Genomic DNA, 16,898 nt, shown 5'->3' with positions numbered 1-16,898 from the left:
GTTGCATGAAGCTTTGTATTTCTCTATAGGCGGCTTTAATAACTCAATGCGTTGTAACAATTCCATTATTCCAAATGGGGTGCTGCATTCCTCTACAAAGAGCTCATATGGACCCAGTGGATTGAATGTGGTATGGTGCACTTAAATGCCATGCTGTCGATTGGCCATGTATCTTTGAACTGCTGAGGGATTTGGTAAGGGATTCCAGGGTCCGAATCTAGCACCAACAAAAGAATGAGTATTTTCAAGCCGAGATGCTATTGGACATGAAGGGGGGAGTATGTTTCCATGATGTTGCTGCTTTTGACTTTGTGAAAGTTCTGGGGTCCTATCAAAGAGAAGTGGCAGTAAGCTTAATAAGTTGTTGCAGTGGATTCTCCATGTTTGAGGCCTGGAGTTCGAGGTCCCATCATCAGCTAGTCTGGGGTTCAATGTCCAAGTTTGAAGGCCAGTTGTTGATTGGAAGTCAGGAAGTCAAAGCCCAATAGCTGAAGACTGGACGCCCAAAGGCCTGCCCTGGGGCTGGAGGACTGTGTGTGTGTGTGTGTGTGTGTGTGTGCGGGAGGAAAGGGGATTGTTTTGCTGTTGTCTTGTTGCTCGTTATGTTCCATTTTCTTGTGTTCTGTGTTTGTGGACATGTCATGTTGGGGCTGGAGTGTGTGGCAACACCTGTGGGCTGCCCCCTGCACATCCTTACGTTGTGTTGGTTGTTTACACAAACAACACATTTCACTGTATGTTTTGATGTACATGTGATAAATAAGTGAACGTGAATCTAGGCAGATTTACAAGCAGCAGCCACAGAGGTTGATGCACCTTCAATTACTCCAAAAGACTGATGGAGGGTAAATACTGAAAGGCTCTTATTCGCAGTAAAGTATGATTTCCAGCATGCTGAGAGTCTGCCCCTGGACTGAGGAGGAGGAGTAGGGCGAAATCACCTTTATTCAGGGGTCTGTGGGAGGAGCCACAGGGGCAGTCAGCAGAGGGTACGTGTTGAGCTGCGTGAACCTATTGATGGTCTGGCTATAGTCCACGACCATCCTATTTTTCTCCTCATTCCGAACAACGACCACCTGCGCCCTCCAAGGACTTGTGCTTGCCTCAATGACCCCCTCCCTGAGCAGCCGCTGCACCTCCGACTTAATGAAAGCTCTGACCCCCGCGCTGTACCTCCTGCTTTTAGTTGCCACAGGTTTACAGTCGGGGGTCAGGTTGGCGAACAGCGGTGGGGGAGGGATCTTGAGGGTGGAGAGGCCGCAAGTGGTGTCGGTAGTGTGGCAGTTGGCATGGTGTTGGGTGGGATGTGCGGGTCGGTGTGTGTGTGTGTGGTCAGTATATGACGTATTCCTACAAAACTGGGGATTTACAACAGTGATTGGTGGGAGGGGCCCATCATACTTCATTGTCACGCTTTTCAGGTGGCTCTGGAAGTCGAGCCCCAAAAGCACAGGGGCACACAGTTGAGGCAAGACCAGTAACATAAAGTCTTGATATTCTGTGCCCTGCACCACTAGCGTCACTACGCAACCCCCCCGGATGTCTGTTGTATGCGACCCGGAGGCCATGGTGACCCTCCGACTTACCGGCCGTATCATGAGTCCACGATGCTGCACCGTGTCCAGGTGCATAAAACTCTCCGTGCTGCCCATGTCAAACAGGCAGCTTGTCCTGTGTCCCTCCACCAGGATGTCCATCAATGACCTTGTGAGCTGGTGGGGAGCGCTTTGGTCGAGGGTCATGGAAGCCAGGGTGGGGTCGCTGTCTTGGTCCGGCGAGGTGGGGTGCCCTGTGAGTAGCCATTGGTCGTAGGCGGTGGGAGGTGGCGCCGACCAAGATGGCCGCCCCCATGTCTCACATGTGGTGGTGGCGTGCAGGGAAGATGGCAACCCCCATGTCTTGCACGTGGTGGCGGCAGGCAAGATGGCGACCCCCATGTCTTGCACGCGGCACTGCTCGATCCCGCTCGCGGTTTGGACCTTGGCAAAGTGGCCCTTCTTTCCACAGCTGGAGCAGGTTGCTTCTCGGGCCAGCAGCGCTTCCGGGGGTGCTTCTCCAGTCCGCAGAAGTAGCACTTCACGCACTTGCGACTGGCAGCAGCCGAGGTCGATTCGCTGGCGGGTTGCGGGGTCTGCGGCGCCCACGAGGCCATCGGGGGATCACGTGTCTGGAGAGCCTCAGAGTTGTGCAGAGCGGCCTCCAGCATGTCGGCCAGTTCGAACGCCAAACTTAAGCTAAGATCAGCTTTTTCCAACAGCCGCTGGCGCACATACACTGACCTGGTCCCCGTGACGAAGGCATCTCTCACTAGGAGCTCTGCATGCTGTCCTGCCGTCAGCCCCTGGCAATTGCAGGCTCGCACAAGCATCTGTAGTGTCCGGACAAACTCAGCACTTGATTCCCCAGGCCACTGGTGCTGTGTCGCTAATATGTGCCGCGCATGGACGGTGTTTAGCAGCCGCAGGTATTGTCCTCTGAGTGCGCTCATCGCGCCATCATAGCTCGGCTTGTCTCTGATCAGCGAATAGATTCGTGGACTGACCCTGGAGAGTAGAACTCTGCGCTTCACTACGGGGTCGGTCGCTTTAATCTCCTCTAGGTACGATTCGAAGCAGGCCAGCCAGAGCTCGAAAGCGTTTCCAGCTTCAGGTGTTTGCAGGTCGAGGTCTAACTTGTCTGGTCTCAGAGTGCGTTCCATGCTTTAAACTTACTGCGAATAAAATTGATGCATCTTCAGTTACTCCAAAAGACTGAAGTAGGGTAAATACTGAAAGGATTTTATTCGCGGTAAAATATGACTTCCAGCATGCTGTGTGTCTGCCCCTGGACTGAGGAGTTGGGGCAAGGTGAAATCACCTTTATTCAGGGGTCTGTGGGAGGAGCAACAGGGGCAATTAGCAGAGGGGCGTGTCCAGATAGTTAACCCAGTTACAACATATATGTATGGTTTACCACAGAGGTGTACATTACCTCCAGTGCCAATGTTGTGTTGTAGACACCTTTAAGCTTCTGGAATGCATTGCTGCTGCACCCATCCAGGAGAATAGTCAGTATTCCTAGCTTCAGCCCTACCACAAGTTAAGCTGACAGTGGAGGAGTCATTCATTGCAGAGTTGGCAGTCTCTGGCCTACCAGGTCGATGAGCAGCTGTTAAAAGTTATGAGTCATGTTGCTGATTGAGGAATTTTTTCTTAATTTTTAGAGATGTAGCATGGTAACAGGCTTTTCCGGCCCAACAAGCCTGCGCCACCGAATACATTTAACCTACCAACACTTACATCCTTGGAATGTGGAAAGAAACCAGAACACCAATTTTCTTTCTCTTTTTATCCCAAAGACTAAATGGGTGATCAATTTTGGGTGCGATCAAATCTCTCCTACAACTTGCATTCATCTTATGGATAAGGAATCACACAATGAGAGGTCAGTGCCAGTGACACGATTATGTTCACTGGTTCAGGCACATGTGTCTTTAGCATTATAATAAAGCAGTAAATGGCAGAAATATTCAGCAGGTCAGGCAGCACCTGCGGAGAGAGAAACAGTGGGTATTTCAGGCCTATGACCCTTCAAAAAGTTAAGAAAAATGATCAACTTCAGGCTTTTTCTCTTTGAATCTAAGGAGCATGAGAAGTGACTTGATAGAGGTGTATAAGATGATAAGAGGCATAGATGGAGTGGACAGCCATCTCCTTTTCCCCAGAGTAGCAGGTGCTTAGTAGAGGCATGATAGCATGATAGTTATTACAATGGTTTACAGTACCACTGACCGAGGTCAGTTCATGCTCTTTGCCTATAAGAAATTTGTATGTTCTCCATGTTACTGCCTGGGTTTCCTCTGGGCGCTGCAGTTTCCTGCCACAGTCCAAATGTGTACTGGTTGGTAGGCTAATTGGTCATTGTACATTGTCCCATGATTAGGCTAGAGTTAAATTGGAGAGGGTGCTGTGCAGCGTGGCTCAAAGAGGTGGAAAGGCCTAATCTGCACTGTATCTCAATAACATTTTTAAAAAATAATAATTTTGAGGTATTTGGAGGAAAGTACATGGGGGATTGTCAGAGGTGGGGTCCATACTCAGAGAGTGTTACATGCATGGAACACATTTTCAGAGTGATGGTAGAGACATTTAAGTGACTTTCAGGCAAGCTCATGGGTGATAGAAAACTGGAAGACTATGTAGGAGGGAAGGGTTAGATGGATTTTGCAATAGGTTAAAGTTTGGCACATTCATGGGCAGAAAGGCATGTAGTGTGCTGTAATGTTCTATGTATTAAACTATAACTGTTTCACTCTTTACAAATGATCATTCACCCACTGTGTACTTTCAGAATTTTGTTTTCTTAGTTTTTTTTATTTGCTTTTCTCTAGTGCAGTGGCTGGGATCTGGTCAGGGTCTAAAATACAGGTGGCCAACCTTTTACATTCCATGCGTCAATTTTTTCATGCACGAGTTCAGATGCGCCATACAACTCTTGTACCCCATTCATTTCTTGTAAAAATATGTTAGTATAGACATATTTAGCATTTTTACATGATATATTGAATTACTACAAAAACAAGATAAACATTACTTACCTTAATGAGACTTTTGAGTCTGTATTGATTTCACCAAGCTTTTAATGTTTGGAGTTAAATTAGTTACTGCAAGCAGCAGAGAATTCTTCAAATTTGAATCAGTCAGTTGTGACCTTGTTTTGTTTTTCATCAATTTCATGGCTGAAAATGCTTGTTCACATCTGTATGCCGTTCGGAAACGACAGATATGACTCTGGGCAGATTTTCTTAGTTCTGGAAAATGTTCACAGGGTTATTATCACCAGAAATTAATTATGTCAGAAGCATTTGGGACTGAGGGAAGCTCATCAAATTTCATGTTCAGTAATGAATTTGATTTCAAGTCAATAAGTTCCATTTGTATGTTACTAGGTATCTTCGTGATTTTTTGTTCACTAAGTGAAAATGGGAGTATAAATGTAAGTATGCAGTCTTCCTCAGCAAAACGTGAAAACAACTTTCAAATGATTTGCAATAACCTGATTTTTTCAATATATTTTGTAAAATTGCCATTATCTTCAGCACATTCACTCTGCTCTTTTAAGTGCAGAAACTGGCTCAAATCCTCATTTTCTGAGAGGTGAACAGTTTTAACTTCATCTTGGATGCATTGATATCATTTACTAAGCTAGGAAACAATTTGTTCTTGCCCTGGAGTTCCAAATTTAGATCATTGAGATGGCTGGTAACAACAACTAAAAATGCTAAATCAAATAGCCAATTGTTATCACATAAAAGGGCTCTTTCCTCAGGCAGCTCATTTTTCTCTTCTAGAAAATTATGAACAATATTTTTCAGTTTCCAAAATCTACTCAGAACCTGTCCCATAGAAAGCCAGTGCACCTCACAATGAAGGATGAGATCGCCATATTCCAAATCTAACATTTCACAATATTCTCTGAATTGTCGTCTGTATAACCCTCTTGCTCTAATTTTATTCACGCATTTCACAACCAGTATCATAACATCCACAACACACTGGAGGAACTCAGCAGGTCGGGCAGCATCCGTGGAAAAGAACAGTCAACGGTTTGGGCCGGAACCTTTCATCCTGATCTTGATTAGGGTGAGGTCAAAATAGAACAGGCCTGTGTGCTGGAGAATGTGGAGATTAAGGAAGAAGAAGTGTTGGATCTTCTTAAAAAATCAAGATTGATAAGCCCCCAGGGCCGGACGTGATATACCCCAGGTTGCTGTGTATGTTTTTCTTGTGAATGTTGCTTATGTGGTACTATTGTCTGTATCTGTGATGATGTTGTAAGTTTCCAATACATGTAATAATAAACTTGACTTGAGAAAACATAAAAAACATAGAAAATAGGTGCAGGAGTAGGCCATTCGGCCCTTCGAGCCTGCACCGCCATTTATTATGATCATGGCTGATCATCCAACTCAGAACCCCGCCCCAGCCTTCCCTCCATACCCTCTAACCCCCGTAGCCACAAGGGCCATATCTAACTCCCTCTTAAATATAGCCAATGAACTGGCCTCAACTGTTTCCTGTGGCAGAGAATTCCACAGATTCACCACTCTGTGTGAAGAAGTTTTTCCTCATCTCAGTCCTAAAAGGCTTCCCCTCTATCCTCAAACTGTGACCCCTCGTTCTGGACTTCCCCAACATTGGGAACAATCTTCCTGCATCTAGCCTGTCCAATTCCTTTAGGATCTTATACGTTTCAATCAGATCCCCCCTCAATCTTCTAAATTCCAATGAGTACAAGCCCAGATCATCCAGTCTTTCTTCATATGAAAGTCCTGCCATCCCAGGAATCAATCTGGTGAACCTTCTCTGTACTCCCTCTATGGCAAGGATGTCTTTCCTCAGATTAGGGGACCAAAACTGCACACAATACTCCAGGTGTGGTCTCACCAAGGCCTTGTACAACTGCAGTAGTACCTCCCTGCTCCTGTACTCAAATCCTCTCGCTATAAATGCCAGCATACCATTCGCCTTTTTCACCGCCTGCTGTACCTGCATGCCCACTTTCAATGACTGGTGTATAATGACACCCAGGTCTCGTTGCACCTCCCCTTTTCCTAATCGGCCACCATTCAGATAATAATCTGTTTTCCTATTTTTGCCACCAAAGTGGATAACTTCACATTTATCCACATTAAATTGCATCTGCCATGAATTTGCCCACTCACCCAACCTATCCAAGTCACCCTGCATCCTCTTAGCATCCTCCTCACAGCTAACACTGCCACCCAGCTTCGTGTCATCCGCAAACTTGGAGATGCTGCATTTAATTCCCTCATCCAAGTCATTAATTTATATTGTAAACAACTGGGGTCCCAGCACTGAGCCTTGCGGTACCCCACTAGTCACCGCCTGCCATTCTGAAAAGGTCCCGTTTATTCCCACTCTTTGCTTCCTGTCTGCTAACCAACTCTCCACCCACACCAATACCTTACCCCCAATACCGTGTGCTTTAAGTTTGCACACTAATCTCCTGTGTGGGACCTTGTCAAAAGCCTTTTGAAAATCCAAATATACCACATCCACTGGTTCTCCCCTATCCACTCTACTAGCTACATCCTCAAAAAATTCTATGAGATTCGTCAGACATGATTTTCCTTTCACAAATCCATGCTGACTTTGTCCGAGCATTTCACCGCTTTCCAAATGTGCTGTTATCACATCCTTGATAACTGACTCCAGCAGTTTCCCCACCACCGACGTTAGGCTAACCGGTCTATAATTCTCCGGTTTCTCTCTCCCTCCTTTTTTAAAAAGTGGAGTTACATTAGCCACCCTCCAATCCTCAGGAACAAGTCCAGAATCTAATGAGTTTTGAAAAATTATCACTAATGCATCCACTATTTCTTGGGCTACTTCCTTAAGCACCCTGGGATGCAGACCATCTGGCCCTGGGGATTTATCTGCCTTCAATCCCTTCAATTTACCTAACACCACTTCCCTACTAACATGTATTTCGCTCAGTTCCTCCATCTCACTGGACCCACTGTCCCCTACTATTTCTGGAAGATTATTTATGTCCTCCTTCGTGAAGACAGAACCAAAGTAATTATTCAATTGGTCTGCCATGTCCTTGCTCCCCATAATCAATTCACCTGTTTCTGTCTGCAGGGGACCTACATTTGTCTTTACCAGTCTTTTCCTTTTTACATATCTATAAAAGCTTTTACAGTCCGTTTTAATGTTGCCTGCCAGTTTTCTCTCATAATCTCTTTTCCCCTTCCTAATTAAGCCCTTTGTCCTCCTCTTTTTTGCTCCAGTTTATTGTTTGTGAGACCAGTTAGCTGTCTATGATCTGCACTATTTTGTGATAAAGAAGAAACTGGCTCTATTTCTCACTTCACTAGATGTGTATCTAATTATAAGACCAATGGTTCTAAGGGTCATAGAGCAGTACAGATCAGAAACAGTCCTGTCAGGCTCTATAGTCCATGCTGAACTGTTACCCTGCCAGTCCCGTTGACCCACATGTGGATCATAGCAGCCCATCCTCCCACCCATGCTTATCAAAACTTGGCTCAGATATTGCAATCAAACCCGCATCCACTATTTCTGCAGGCAGCTCATTCCCACAGAAAGCCTTTCAGTATTGATGAATATGGCTGATTCAACATGTACACTTGATTTTCTTCAAGGTGATCAATTGATCATTATGTTGTTGCTTTGTAGGTATCATCAGAGCTGGCAGCGCCCATTTTATGGTTCCGTGGCTGAGAAGGAGGAATATAGGTAAGAGAATACAAGGACAGTCTGTAGGATGCTTCTGTCTGATGTAATGGGCTGGAATACACTGAGACCAGCTTGCATCCCATTCACGTCCTGACAGTCACACTTACTTTTTATGCCCAGGTGCCCCGAATGTCCTGCCAGCCTCCCTGCTGCAGCCGGTTCGTGACACAGAGCAGATAATGATCCATCACTTGGTGATGGAAAGTGAGGTCCCATCCACAAGAAGATCACGACAACCTTCATAATCAGAATCAGATTTATTATTACCGGATTATGGCATTAAATCTGTTGCTTTGGCAGCAGTGCAATGCAAAACATAAAAGTCACTAAATTACCACAAGAATATATAAAAATACATAATGTAAAAAGAAAGCAAGATTGTGAGGTAGTGCTAATGGGTTCCTGGATGGTTTAGAAATCAAATGGCAAAGGGAAGAAACTGTTCTTAAAATGTTGAGTGTGCATCTTCAAGCTGATGCACCTCCTCTTAATGGTAACAATGGGAAGCGGGCATGGAGAGGCTCCTTCATGATAGATGCCACCTTCTTGAAGATGCCCTGGATGCTGGGGAGGCCAGTGCCCATGATGGAGCCAGCTGAGTTTACAACTTCCTGCAGCTATTTCCAATCCTGTGCATCGATGCCTTCATTCCAGTCAGTGACGCAAGCAGTCAGAGTACTCTCTACAGCACACAGTAGAAATTTCCTCATACCTTTGGTGACATACCGACTTTCCTAATGAAATATAGCCAATGAACTTCTAGTGAAATATAGCCTCTGGTGTCACTTTGTATTGCATCAATATTTTGTAGCCAATGCTGGTAAAAGGTTTTTCCTACTGCTTCTAATTGAAGAAATTAAAGCACAAATAAATAAATATTTTAAGGCTACATTCAAATCATGAAAATTAAAATGTGATTAAAACCACAGACCATAAGAAAAATGAGCAGAACTAGGCCATTTGGCCCATCAAGTCTGCTCCACCATTTCATCATGGCTGATCCATTTTCCTTCTCAACCCCATTCTCCTGCCTTCTCCCCGTAATCTTTCATGCCCTGACTAATCAAGAAGCTATCAACCTCTGCCTTAAATACAGCCAATGACAACTGGCTGTGGCAAAAAATTCCACAGATTCATCACCCTCTGGCTAAAGAAATTCTTCCTCATTTCTGTTCTAAATGGATGTCCCTGTATTCTGAGACTGTGTCCTTTGGTGCTAGACTATCCCATTATTGGAAACATCCTGTCCACATCCACTCTATCAAGGCCAGGGCTTCCCAAACTTTTTTATGCCATAGACCAATACCATTAAACAAGGAGTCCATGGACACCAGGTAGGAACCTCTGATCTGGTCCTTTCAACATTCGATCGGTTTCAATGAGACCCCCCCCCCCCATACTTCTAAATTCCAGCGAGTACAGGCCTCATACGATAATCCTCCTCATATGGTAACCATTCATTCCCAGAATCATTCTCATGAGCATCCTCTGAACTCTCTCCAATGTCAGCAGATCCTGTCTTAGATCAGGGACCCAAAGTTACTCACAATACTCCAAGTGAGGCCTCACCAGTGCCTTAGCATAAAGCCTCAGCATTACATTCTTGCTTTTATATTCTAGTCCTCTCAAAACGAATACTAACTTCGCATTTGCCTTCCTCATCACTGGCTCAACCTGCAATTTAACCTTTAGGGCTCCCCAATCCTTTTGCACCTTGGATTTTTGAAATTTCTCCCCATTTGGAAAATAGACTATACTTTCATTCCTTCTACCAAAGTATGTGCCTATACACCTCCAGATACTGAGTTTCATCTGCCACTTCTTTGCCCATTCTTCTAATCTGTCGAAGCCCATCTGTAGCCTCCCCCCTTTTCCAACACTACCCGCCCCTCCATCTACCTTCGTATCTTTTGCAAACTTGGCCACAAAGCCATCAATTCTGTCATCTGAATCATTGATATATAAAAAGGAGCGGTGTCAATATGACCACTGCCCAACACCGCTAATCACTGGCAGCCATCGAGAAAAGGCTCCCTTTATTGCCACTCTTTGCCTCCTGCCAATCAGGCAATCCTCTATCCATGCCAATATCTTTCCTGTAATACCATGAGCTCTTGCCTTGCTAAGCAGCCTCATGTGTGGCACCTCGTCAAAGACCTTTTGAAAATCCAAGTCCACAACATCTACTGGTTCTCTTTCATCTACCTTGCTTGTTATTTCCTCAAAGAGTTTCAGCAAATTTGTTAAGCAAGATTTCCCCTTAAGGAAACCGTGCTGACTTTAGTCTATATGCCTCCAAATACCTCGAAACCTCATTTTTAACAATCGACTCCAACATCTTCCCAATCTACCTGCATATTGAAATCGCCCATGACTATTGTAACTTTGCCCTTTTGACATGCATTTTCTATCACCCATTGTAATTTGTAGTCCACATCCTAGCTACATTTGCTATTTTTTCAGTATCCACGACCCTGCCTGAATCTGTTGATTCATGAAAGATTATTACTAATGCCTCCACAATCTCTTCAGCTACCTCTTTCGAAACACAGGTGTGCAGTCCATCTGGTCCAGGAGACTTATCTACCTTCAGACCTTTCTGCTTCTCGAGCACCTTTTCCCCAAGTAGTAGCAATTGCACTCACTTCTGCCCTGACACTCTCAAACCTCCAGCATACTGCTAGTGTCTTCCGCAGTAAAAATGGATTCAAAATACTTATTCATTGTGTCTGCCATTTCCCTGTCCCCATTACTGCCTCTTCAGCATTATTTTCTAGTGCTCCTATATCTATACACATCTCTTTTTTACTCTTTATATATCTGAAAATGCTTCATGTATAATTTTTTATTGGCTAGCTTACCTTCATATTTTATCTTTTCCCTCCTTATGGCTTTTTAGTTGCCTCCTATTGGTTTTTAAAAGCTTCCCAATCCACTAATTTCTCATTAATATTTGCTCAATTATGTGCCCTTTCCTTAGCTTTTATTTTGTTTTTGACTTCACTTCTCAGCCACGGTTGCATCATCCTGCCTTTAGGATACTCTTTCTTCTTTGGGATGTATCCGTCCTACACCTTCCAAATTCCTGCCAGAAACTCCAGCCATTGCCGTCCTGCCGTCATCCTTGCTAGTGATCCCTTCCAATCAACTTTGGCCAGCTCCTCTCTCATGCCTCTGTAATTCCCTTTACTTCACTGTAATAATGATGCATCTGAATTTAGCTTCTCCCTCTCAAATTACAGGGTGAATTCTATCAAATTATAATCACTGTCTCCTAAGAGTTCCTTTACCTAATCAAATCCAGTTTATTACACAACACCTAATCCAGAATATCCTCTCTTCGAGTAAGCTCAACCACAAGTTGCTCTAAAAAGCCATTTCGTAGGCATTCTACAAATTCTCTCTCTTGAAATTCAGCACCAACCTAATTTTCCCAATCTACCTGCATATTGAAATCACCCATGACTATTGTAACATTGCCCTTTTGACATGCATTTTTCTATCACCCATTGTAATTTGTAGTCCACATTGTAGCTACTGTTGGGAGTCCTGTATATAACTGCCATCAGGGTCTTTTTGCTTTTGCAGTTTCTTAACTGTACCCATAAGGGTTCTACACATTCCAAACGTACGTCACCTCTAATAACTTGATTTTGTTCTTTACCAACAAAGCCACCCCAGACCCTTTGCCTGCCTGTCCTTTCGATACAATGTGTATCCTTGGATGTTAAGCTTCCAATATGATCTTCTTTCAACTACAACTCAGCGTTGCCCACAACGTCATACTGTACAATCTCTAACTGTGCTACAAGATTATCTACCTTATCCTGTATACAGCATGCTCTCAAATATAACACCTTTGGTCCTTATTCGGCATCCTTTTTGATTCTGTCCCCACGTAACGTTTTAAACCATGCACTGACTGCAACTTTGCTCTTTCATCTGCCTGTCCTTCCAGACAGTCTCACTGCGCACTGCATCTATTGTATGCCAACAGCCCCATCCTGAGCCCTTTCACTCTGGTTCCCAACTCTCTGCCAAATTAGTTTAAAGCCTCCCTTAAAGCACTAACAAACCTGCCTGCAAGAATATAGTTCCTCCTCTCGTTCAGGTGTAACCCATCCTTTTCATGCAGGTCACAATTTCCTCAGAAGAAATTCCAATGATCCAGAAATCTGAAGCCCTACCCCCTGCACCAATTCTTTAGCCACACATTCATCTGCCAAATCATCCTCAGGCATGTGGCACAGGCAGCAATCCAGAAATTACTATCTGGAGGTCCTGCCTTACTCCACCTAGCACCTTAAAATCTCTCAGCAGGACCTCCTTTCTTTTCCTACCTAATGTTATGTAAAGCCTAACTTTTGTTTATTGTGAGGTGGTTCATTTCGGTAGGTCAAGTATGATGGCAGAATATAGCATTAATGGTATTCTCTTGGCAATGTGGAGGATCAGAGGGATCTTGGTGTCCAAGTCCTTAGGTCACTCAAAGCTGCTGCGCAGATTGACTCGGTGGTTAAGAGAGCATACGGTGCGTTGGCCTTCATCAACTGTGGGATTGAGTTTATGAGCCGAGAAGTAATGTTGCAGCTATATAGGACCCTGGTCAGACCTCACTTGGAGTACTGTGCTCAATTCTGGTCACCTCACTACAAGAAGGACGTGGAAACCATAGGAAGGGTGCAGAGGAGATTTACAAGGATGTTGCCTGGAGAGCATGCCTTATGAAAATAGTTGAGTGGACTCGACCTTTTCTCCTTGAAGTGACGGAGGATGAGAGGTGACCTGATAGAGGTGTACAAGATAATGAGAGGCATTGATCATGTGGATAGTCAGAGGCTTTTTCCCAGGGCTGAAATGGCTAGCATGAGAGGGCATAATTTTAAGGTGCTTGGAAGTAGGTACAGAGGAGATGTCAGGGTAAGTTTTTATGCAGAAAGTGGTGAGTGCGTGGAATGGGCTGCCGGCGACGGTGGTGGAGGTGGATACGAAAGGGTCTTTTAAAAGACTCCTGGATAGGTACATGGAGCTTAGAAAAATAGAGGGCTATGGGTAAGCCTAGGTAGTTCTAAAATAAGAACATGTTCGGCACAACTTTGTGGGCCAAAAGGGCCTGTATTGTGCTGTAGGTTTTCTACGTCTCTAAGGTTAGTGATTTCATTCGATGTACAACTATGGCTGAGGGCCTCCTGAGATGGATACGTCGATGGTCAGTGCTGCAGTCTGTGGTGTCAGAGGTGCAACTGACCCTCAGCCCCTTCCATGCTGCAACGTGTAGTCATCTAGAATATAGCAACACGCACCCAGAATAGCTGGCTCACAGTTAGTGTAGTCCCACTAAGTACATACTGTGTGTACATGAGTTCAAAATCCTTCATATGCCTCCCCTCTTCTGATAACACTGGTCAAGAAACATCATCTTGACCCAGTGAGAACATTCAGAGCTCAAAGTAAATTTATTATCAAACTACAGGTACAGTATGTCACCATATACAATCTTGTAATTCATTTTCTCGACAGCAACCACAGTAAATACAAAGAAAGCAGCAGAATCAATGAAAGACCATATCCAACAGGACTGACAGACAACCACTGTACAAAAAAGCAATGAACTGCAAATACAAAGAGAATGAACGAATGAATAAATAAATAAATAAATAAATAAATAGCAATAAGTATTGAGAGTTTTACACACACAAGACGCTGGAAGAACTCAGCAGGCCAGGCAGCATTTATGGAAAAGAGTACAGTCAACGTTTCAGGCTAAGACCCTTCATCAGGACCTGAAATATACTATTTTCCATAGATACTGCCTGGCCTGCTGAGTTCCTCCAGCATTTTGTGTGTGTTGCTTGGATTTCCAACATCTGCAGATTTTCTTTTGTTTGTAATAAGCATTGAGAATGTGAGATGAAGAGTTCACAGATTGTGTGCATAGGTTCTAACTTGTGGGTCGGAATGTGTGGACTCCAGCGGTGATGCAGGTTTGCTCAGTGAAGTATAGCACCTTCACTGCACTGGAGATTATCTGTCCACTCTGATGGTCAGAGATAAACAACAGAAGCTTATGGATGGAGAACAACTTGCCCAGCATGGTCCTTCAGTATCACAAGACATTTATCCCATATTATACGAACTTTCTGCAATGTTTACCCTCAAAGTAACAGCAATTAACATTCTCATTTTTGCTTGGTTACTTTTCTCTGTAGATGTTTGAGTACAAAAAGCAGAGCTTTTGATATTTTCTCCAATGAGAAGATCATTTATTTTACTTATACTGTTTCTATCTCTTCCATTGAAAGAGGGATGTGTTGAATTCTGATGTTTTTAATCCAAGGTTCTTTCAGAAATCAGGCAAGAGGCACAGACCTGGTTGCTTCATGGTCATTTTATTAAGAGCTGATACAAAAATGAGAACAGGAACAGACGATGATATGTCTATTATTTGAGAGAGACGAGAACTCAGATGGTGCCTCATATACAACAGCTATTTTATACCACAGAGATAAGAAGAATTCCATTCAAATCTATAGATAAGAATTAACCAATTAGAGAGTACTTATTCAATACTGCAGTATCAATAACCATAAGAAAGCACTTATTCAAGTAATGAAGAACAAAGACATTTTTAGAGCTTTCCAGAATTGTATATTGTATAGCTGCTAGAGGCATATCAAACTACTTAAATTACAAGTCCATGATTAATTGTAAAACTGCAAAGAAAATAATAATTAAACAGTCCAATCTAAGAATTAAACAGTCAGATCCAGACAGTAAAGCAGCTGCCTCACAGCAGCCTGGTTCAATCCCGACTTCCACTACCCTCTGTGTGGTGCTTACACATTCTCACCAGCACCTTTCTAGGCTTACTCCAGATGCTCGGGTTTCTACCCACGTCAAAAATGTGCACGTTGGTAGGTTGCCTTACATATATAGGTGAGCATTAGAATCTGGTGGTGGTGAGATGGCAGGAGGGTTGGTGGAAGAAACTGATGGGAATATTGGGGGGGGCAGTTAAAATGCTCAGAATGTAGTTGGGTGCTTGGTTTCAGTGGGCCAAAGGCCCATTGGTTTGATGAATGACTGTTTCTATAAAAGACTCTTTAGACTCTTTAAAGAAAGGGTGCACTTTGCAAAATAGTACTTATATATAATCACTATATAAATAGTAACAGGAATATTAACATAAATTTGGGCAGATGAAGCTTATCTAGGAGAAAGAAGACTTTGACCTCAAACCACTGCTAATATGCAGCTATACCCACTTATGGGGAAGGCTTTGGGAGTAAACCCTGAGGAAAAATCCAGAGCTGGAGTCCCGAAGGCAGTCTTGTCTTGAGTTCAACGCTGACTGGCACCTCCTGCAATGGCACTGTTGCCAAACTGTATCAGTTCCTGTTGTTCCTATGGATTCATCGGTTGCGTGGAGAGGAAAAGTCTGCTACGTGGGTAACAGCTTGCTCTCCATATCACTGCCCTGGCTTGCAATCTGGTTTGTGTATCATGTAGACAGCTGGGACATAATGTCCATGATTAAACCCACATCATGGAGGGGCCTCATTGATATTAGCAGTAATAGTGTATGAATAACAATAACAGTAAAAATTGCGAAATTGATTCTACGACCTATAGACACTTTTCAAGGACTCTTTACAACTCGTACTCTCAGTAACAAGAGATTCTACAGGTGCTGGAAGTCCAGAGCAACATATGCAAAATGCTGGAGGAACTCAGTAGATGAAGCAGCTATGGAGGGGAATAAACTGTCGATGTGTTGGGCTGAGAGCCTTCATCAGGACTAGCTAAAGTTTCCCTTCATAGCTGCTGCTTCACCTGCTGATTTCTTCCAGCTTCTTGTTTGTGTTGTCATAATCTCAGTATTATTTTTATTGCTACAGTTTGTCTTCTTTTGCACATTGTTCGTCAGTCTTTGTTCATAGTTTTCATAGAATTCTATGTATTTCTTTTCTTCCTTGTAAATGGCAGCAAGAAAACAAATCTCAAGCCAATATATGGTGACCTACAATATGTACTTTGATAATAAATTTGCTTTGAATTTTAAACTTTGTAATAATAGTCAAAACGAATGAAATGCAACTTAATTATTTTGTTGATGGAGATATCAACAAGTAAGAGATCTGCACTATTAATACTCAGTTGCGGAATAGAAATTGCCAACAAGCTAATGGTATCTCTTTCCATAATTGCTTGTTCAAGGCGCGAGATCAGACAGCTGCTGAAGTTGCAAATGAATCAACGGTGGGAGGCGCAGCGTTTCGCCCTGTTCAAGCGCGCTAAAGAAGGAGAGGAAGCACGTGAAGCAGAAAGACAGGCTGTTCTTCAGGACCTTGAAAAGCAAAGTGCACGCTTTCGCTTTCTTCAAGCATTTCGTGATGAAAACAAGAAGGTGAGAGAAGCACATCACAGACAAACACTTGCCTCCAAACCATATAGAACCTGCACTCAGTGGCCACTTTATTAGGTAGAATATACCTGTACACCTGCTCGTTAATGCAATATCTAATCAGACAATCATGTGGCAGCAACTCAATGCATAAAAGCATGCAGACAATGTCAAGAGGATCAGTTGTTGTTCAGGGAAAGAAATGTGACCTTGGAATGACTGTTGATACC

General features: G+C 43.6%; 1 protein-coding gene across 3 annotated transcripts in view; it reads left to right on the top strand.

The window, feature by feature from the left end:
• The window catches only part of LOC140210890 (uncharacterized), a 49,668-nt gene that overhangs the window by 29,437 nt on the left and 3,333 nt on the right, over positions 1-16,898 (top strand). For all 3 annotated transcript variants that reach the window (XM_072280151.1, XM_072280153.1, XM_072280152.1), the window contains 2 exons: positions 8,205-8,264; positions 16,482-16,671. In XM_072280151.1, coding sequence (XP_072136252.1) covers positions 8,205-8,264; positions 16,482-16,671 — 250 coding nt within the window. The remainder of the gene's footprint in view (positions 1-8,204; positions 8,265-16,481; positions 16,672-16,898) is intronic.

Source organism: Mobula birostris, chromosome 16 (genome assembly GCF_030028105.1).
Source record: "Mobula birostris isolate sMobBir1 chromosome 16, sMobBir1.hap1, whole genome shotgun sequence".
Taxonomy (NCBI): domain Eukaryota; kingdom Metazoa; phylum Chordata; class Chondrichthyes; order Myliobatiformes; family Myliobatidae; genus Mobula; species Mobula birostris.
This window is presented reverse-complemented; position numbering and strand designations above follow the sequence as displayed.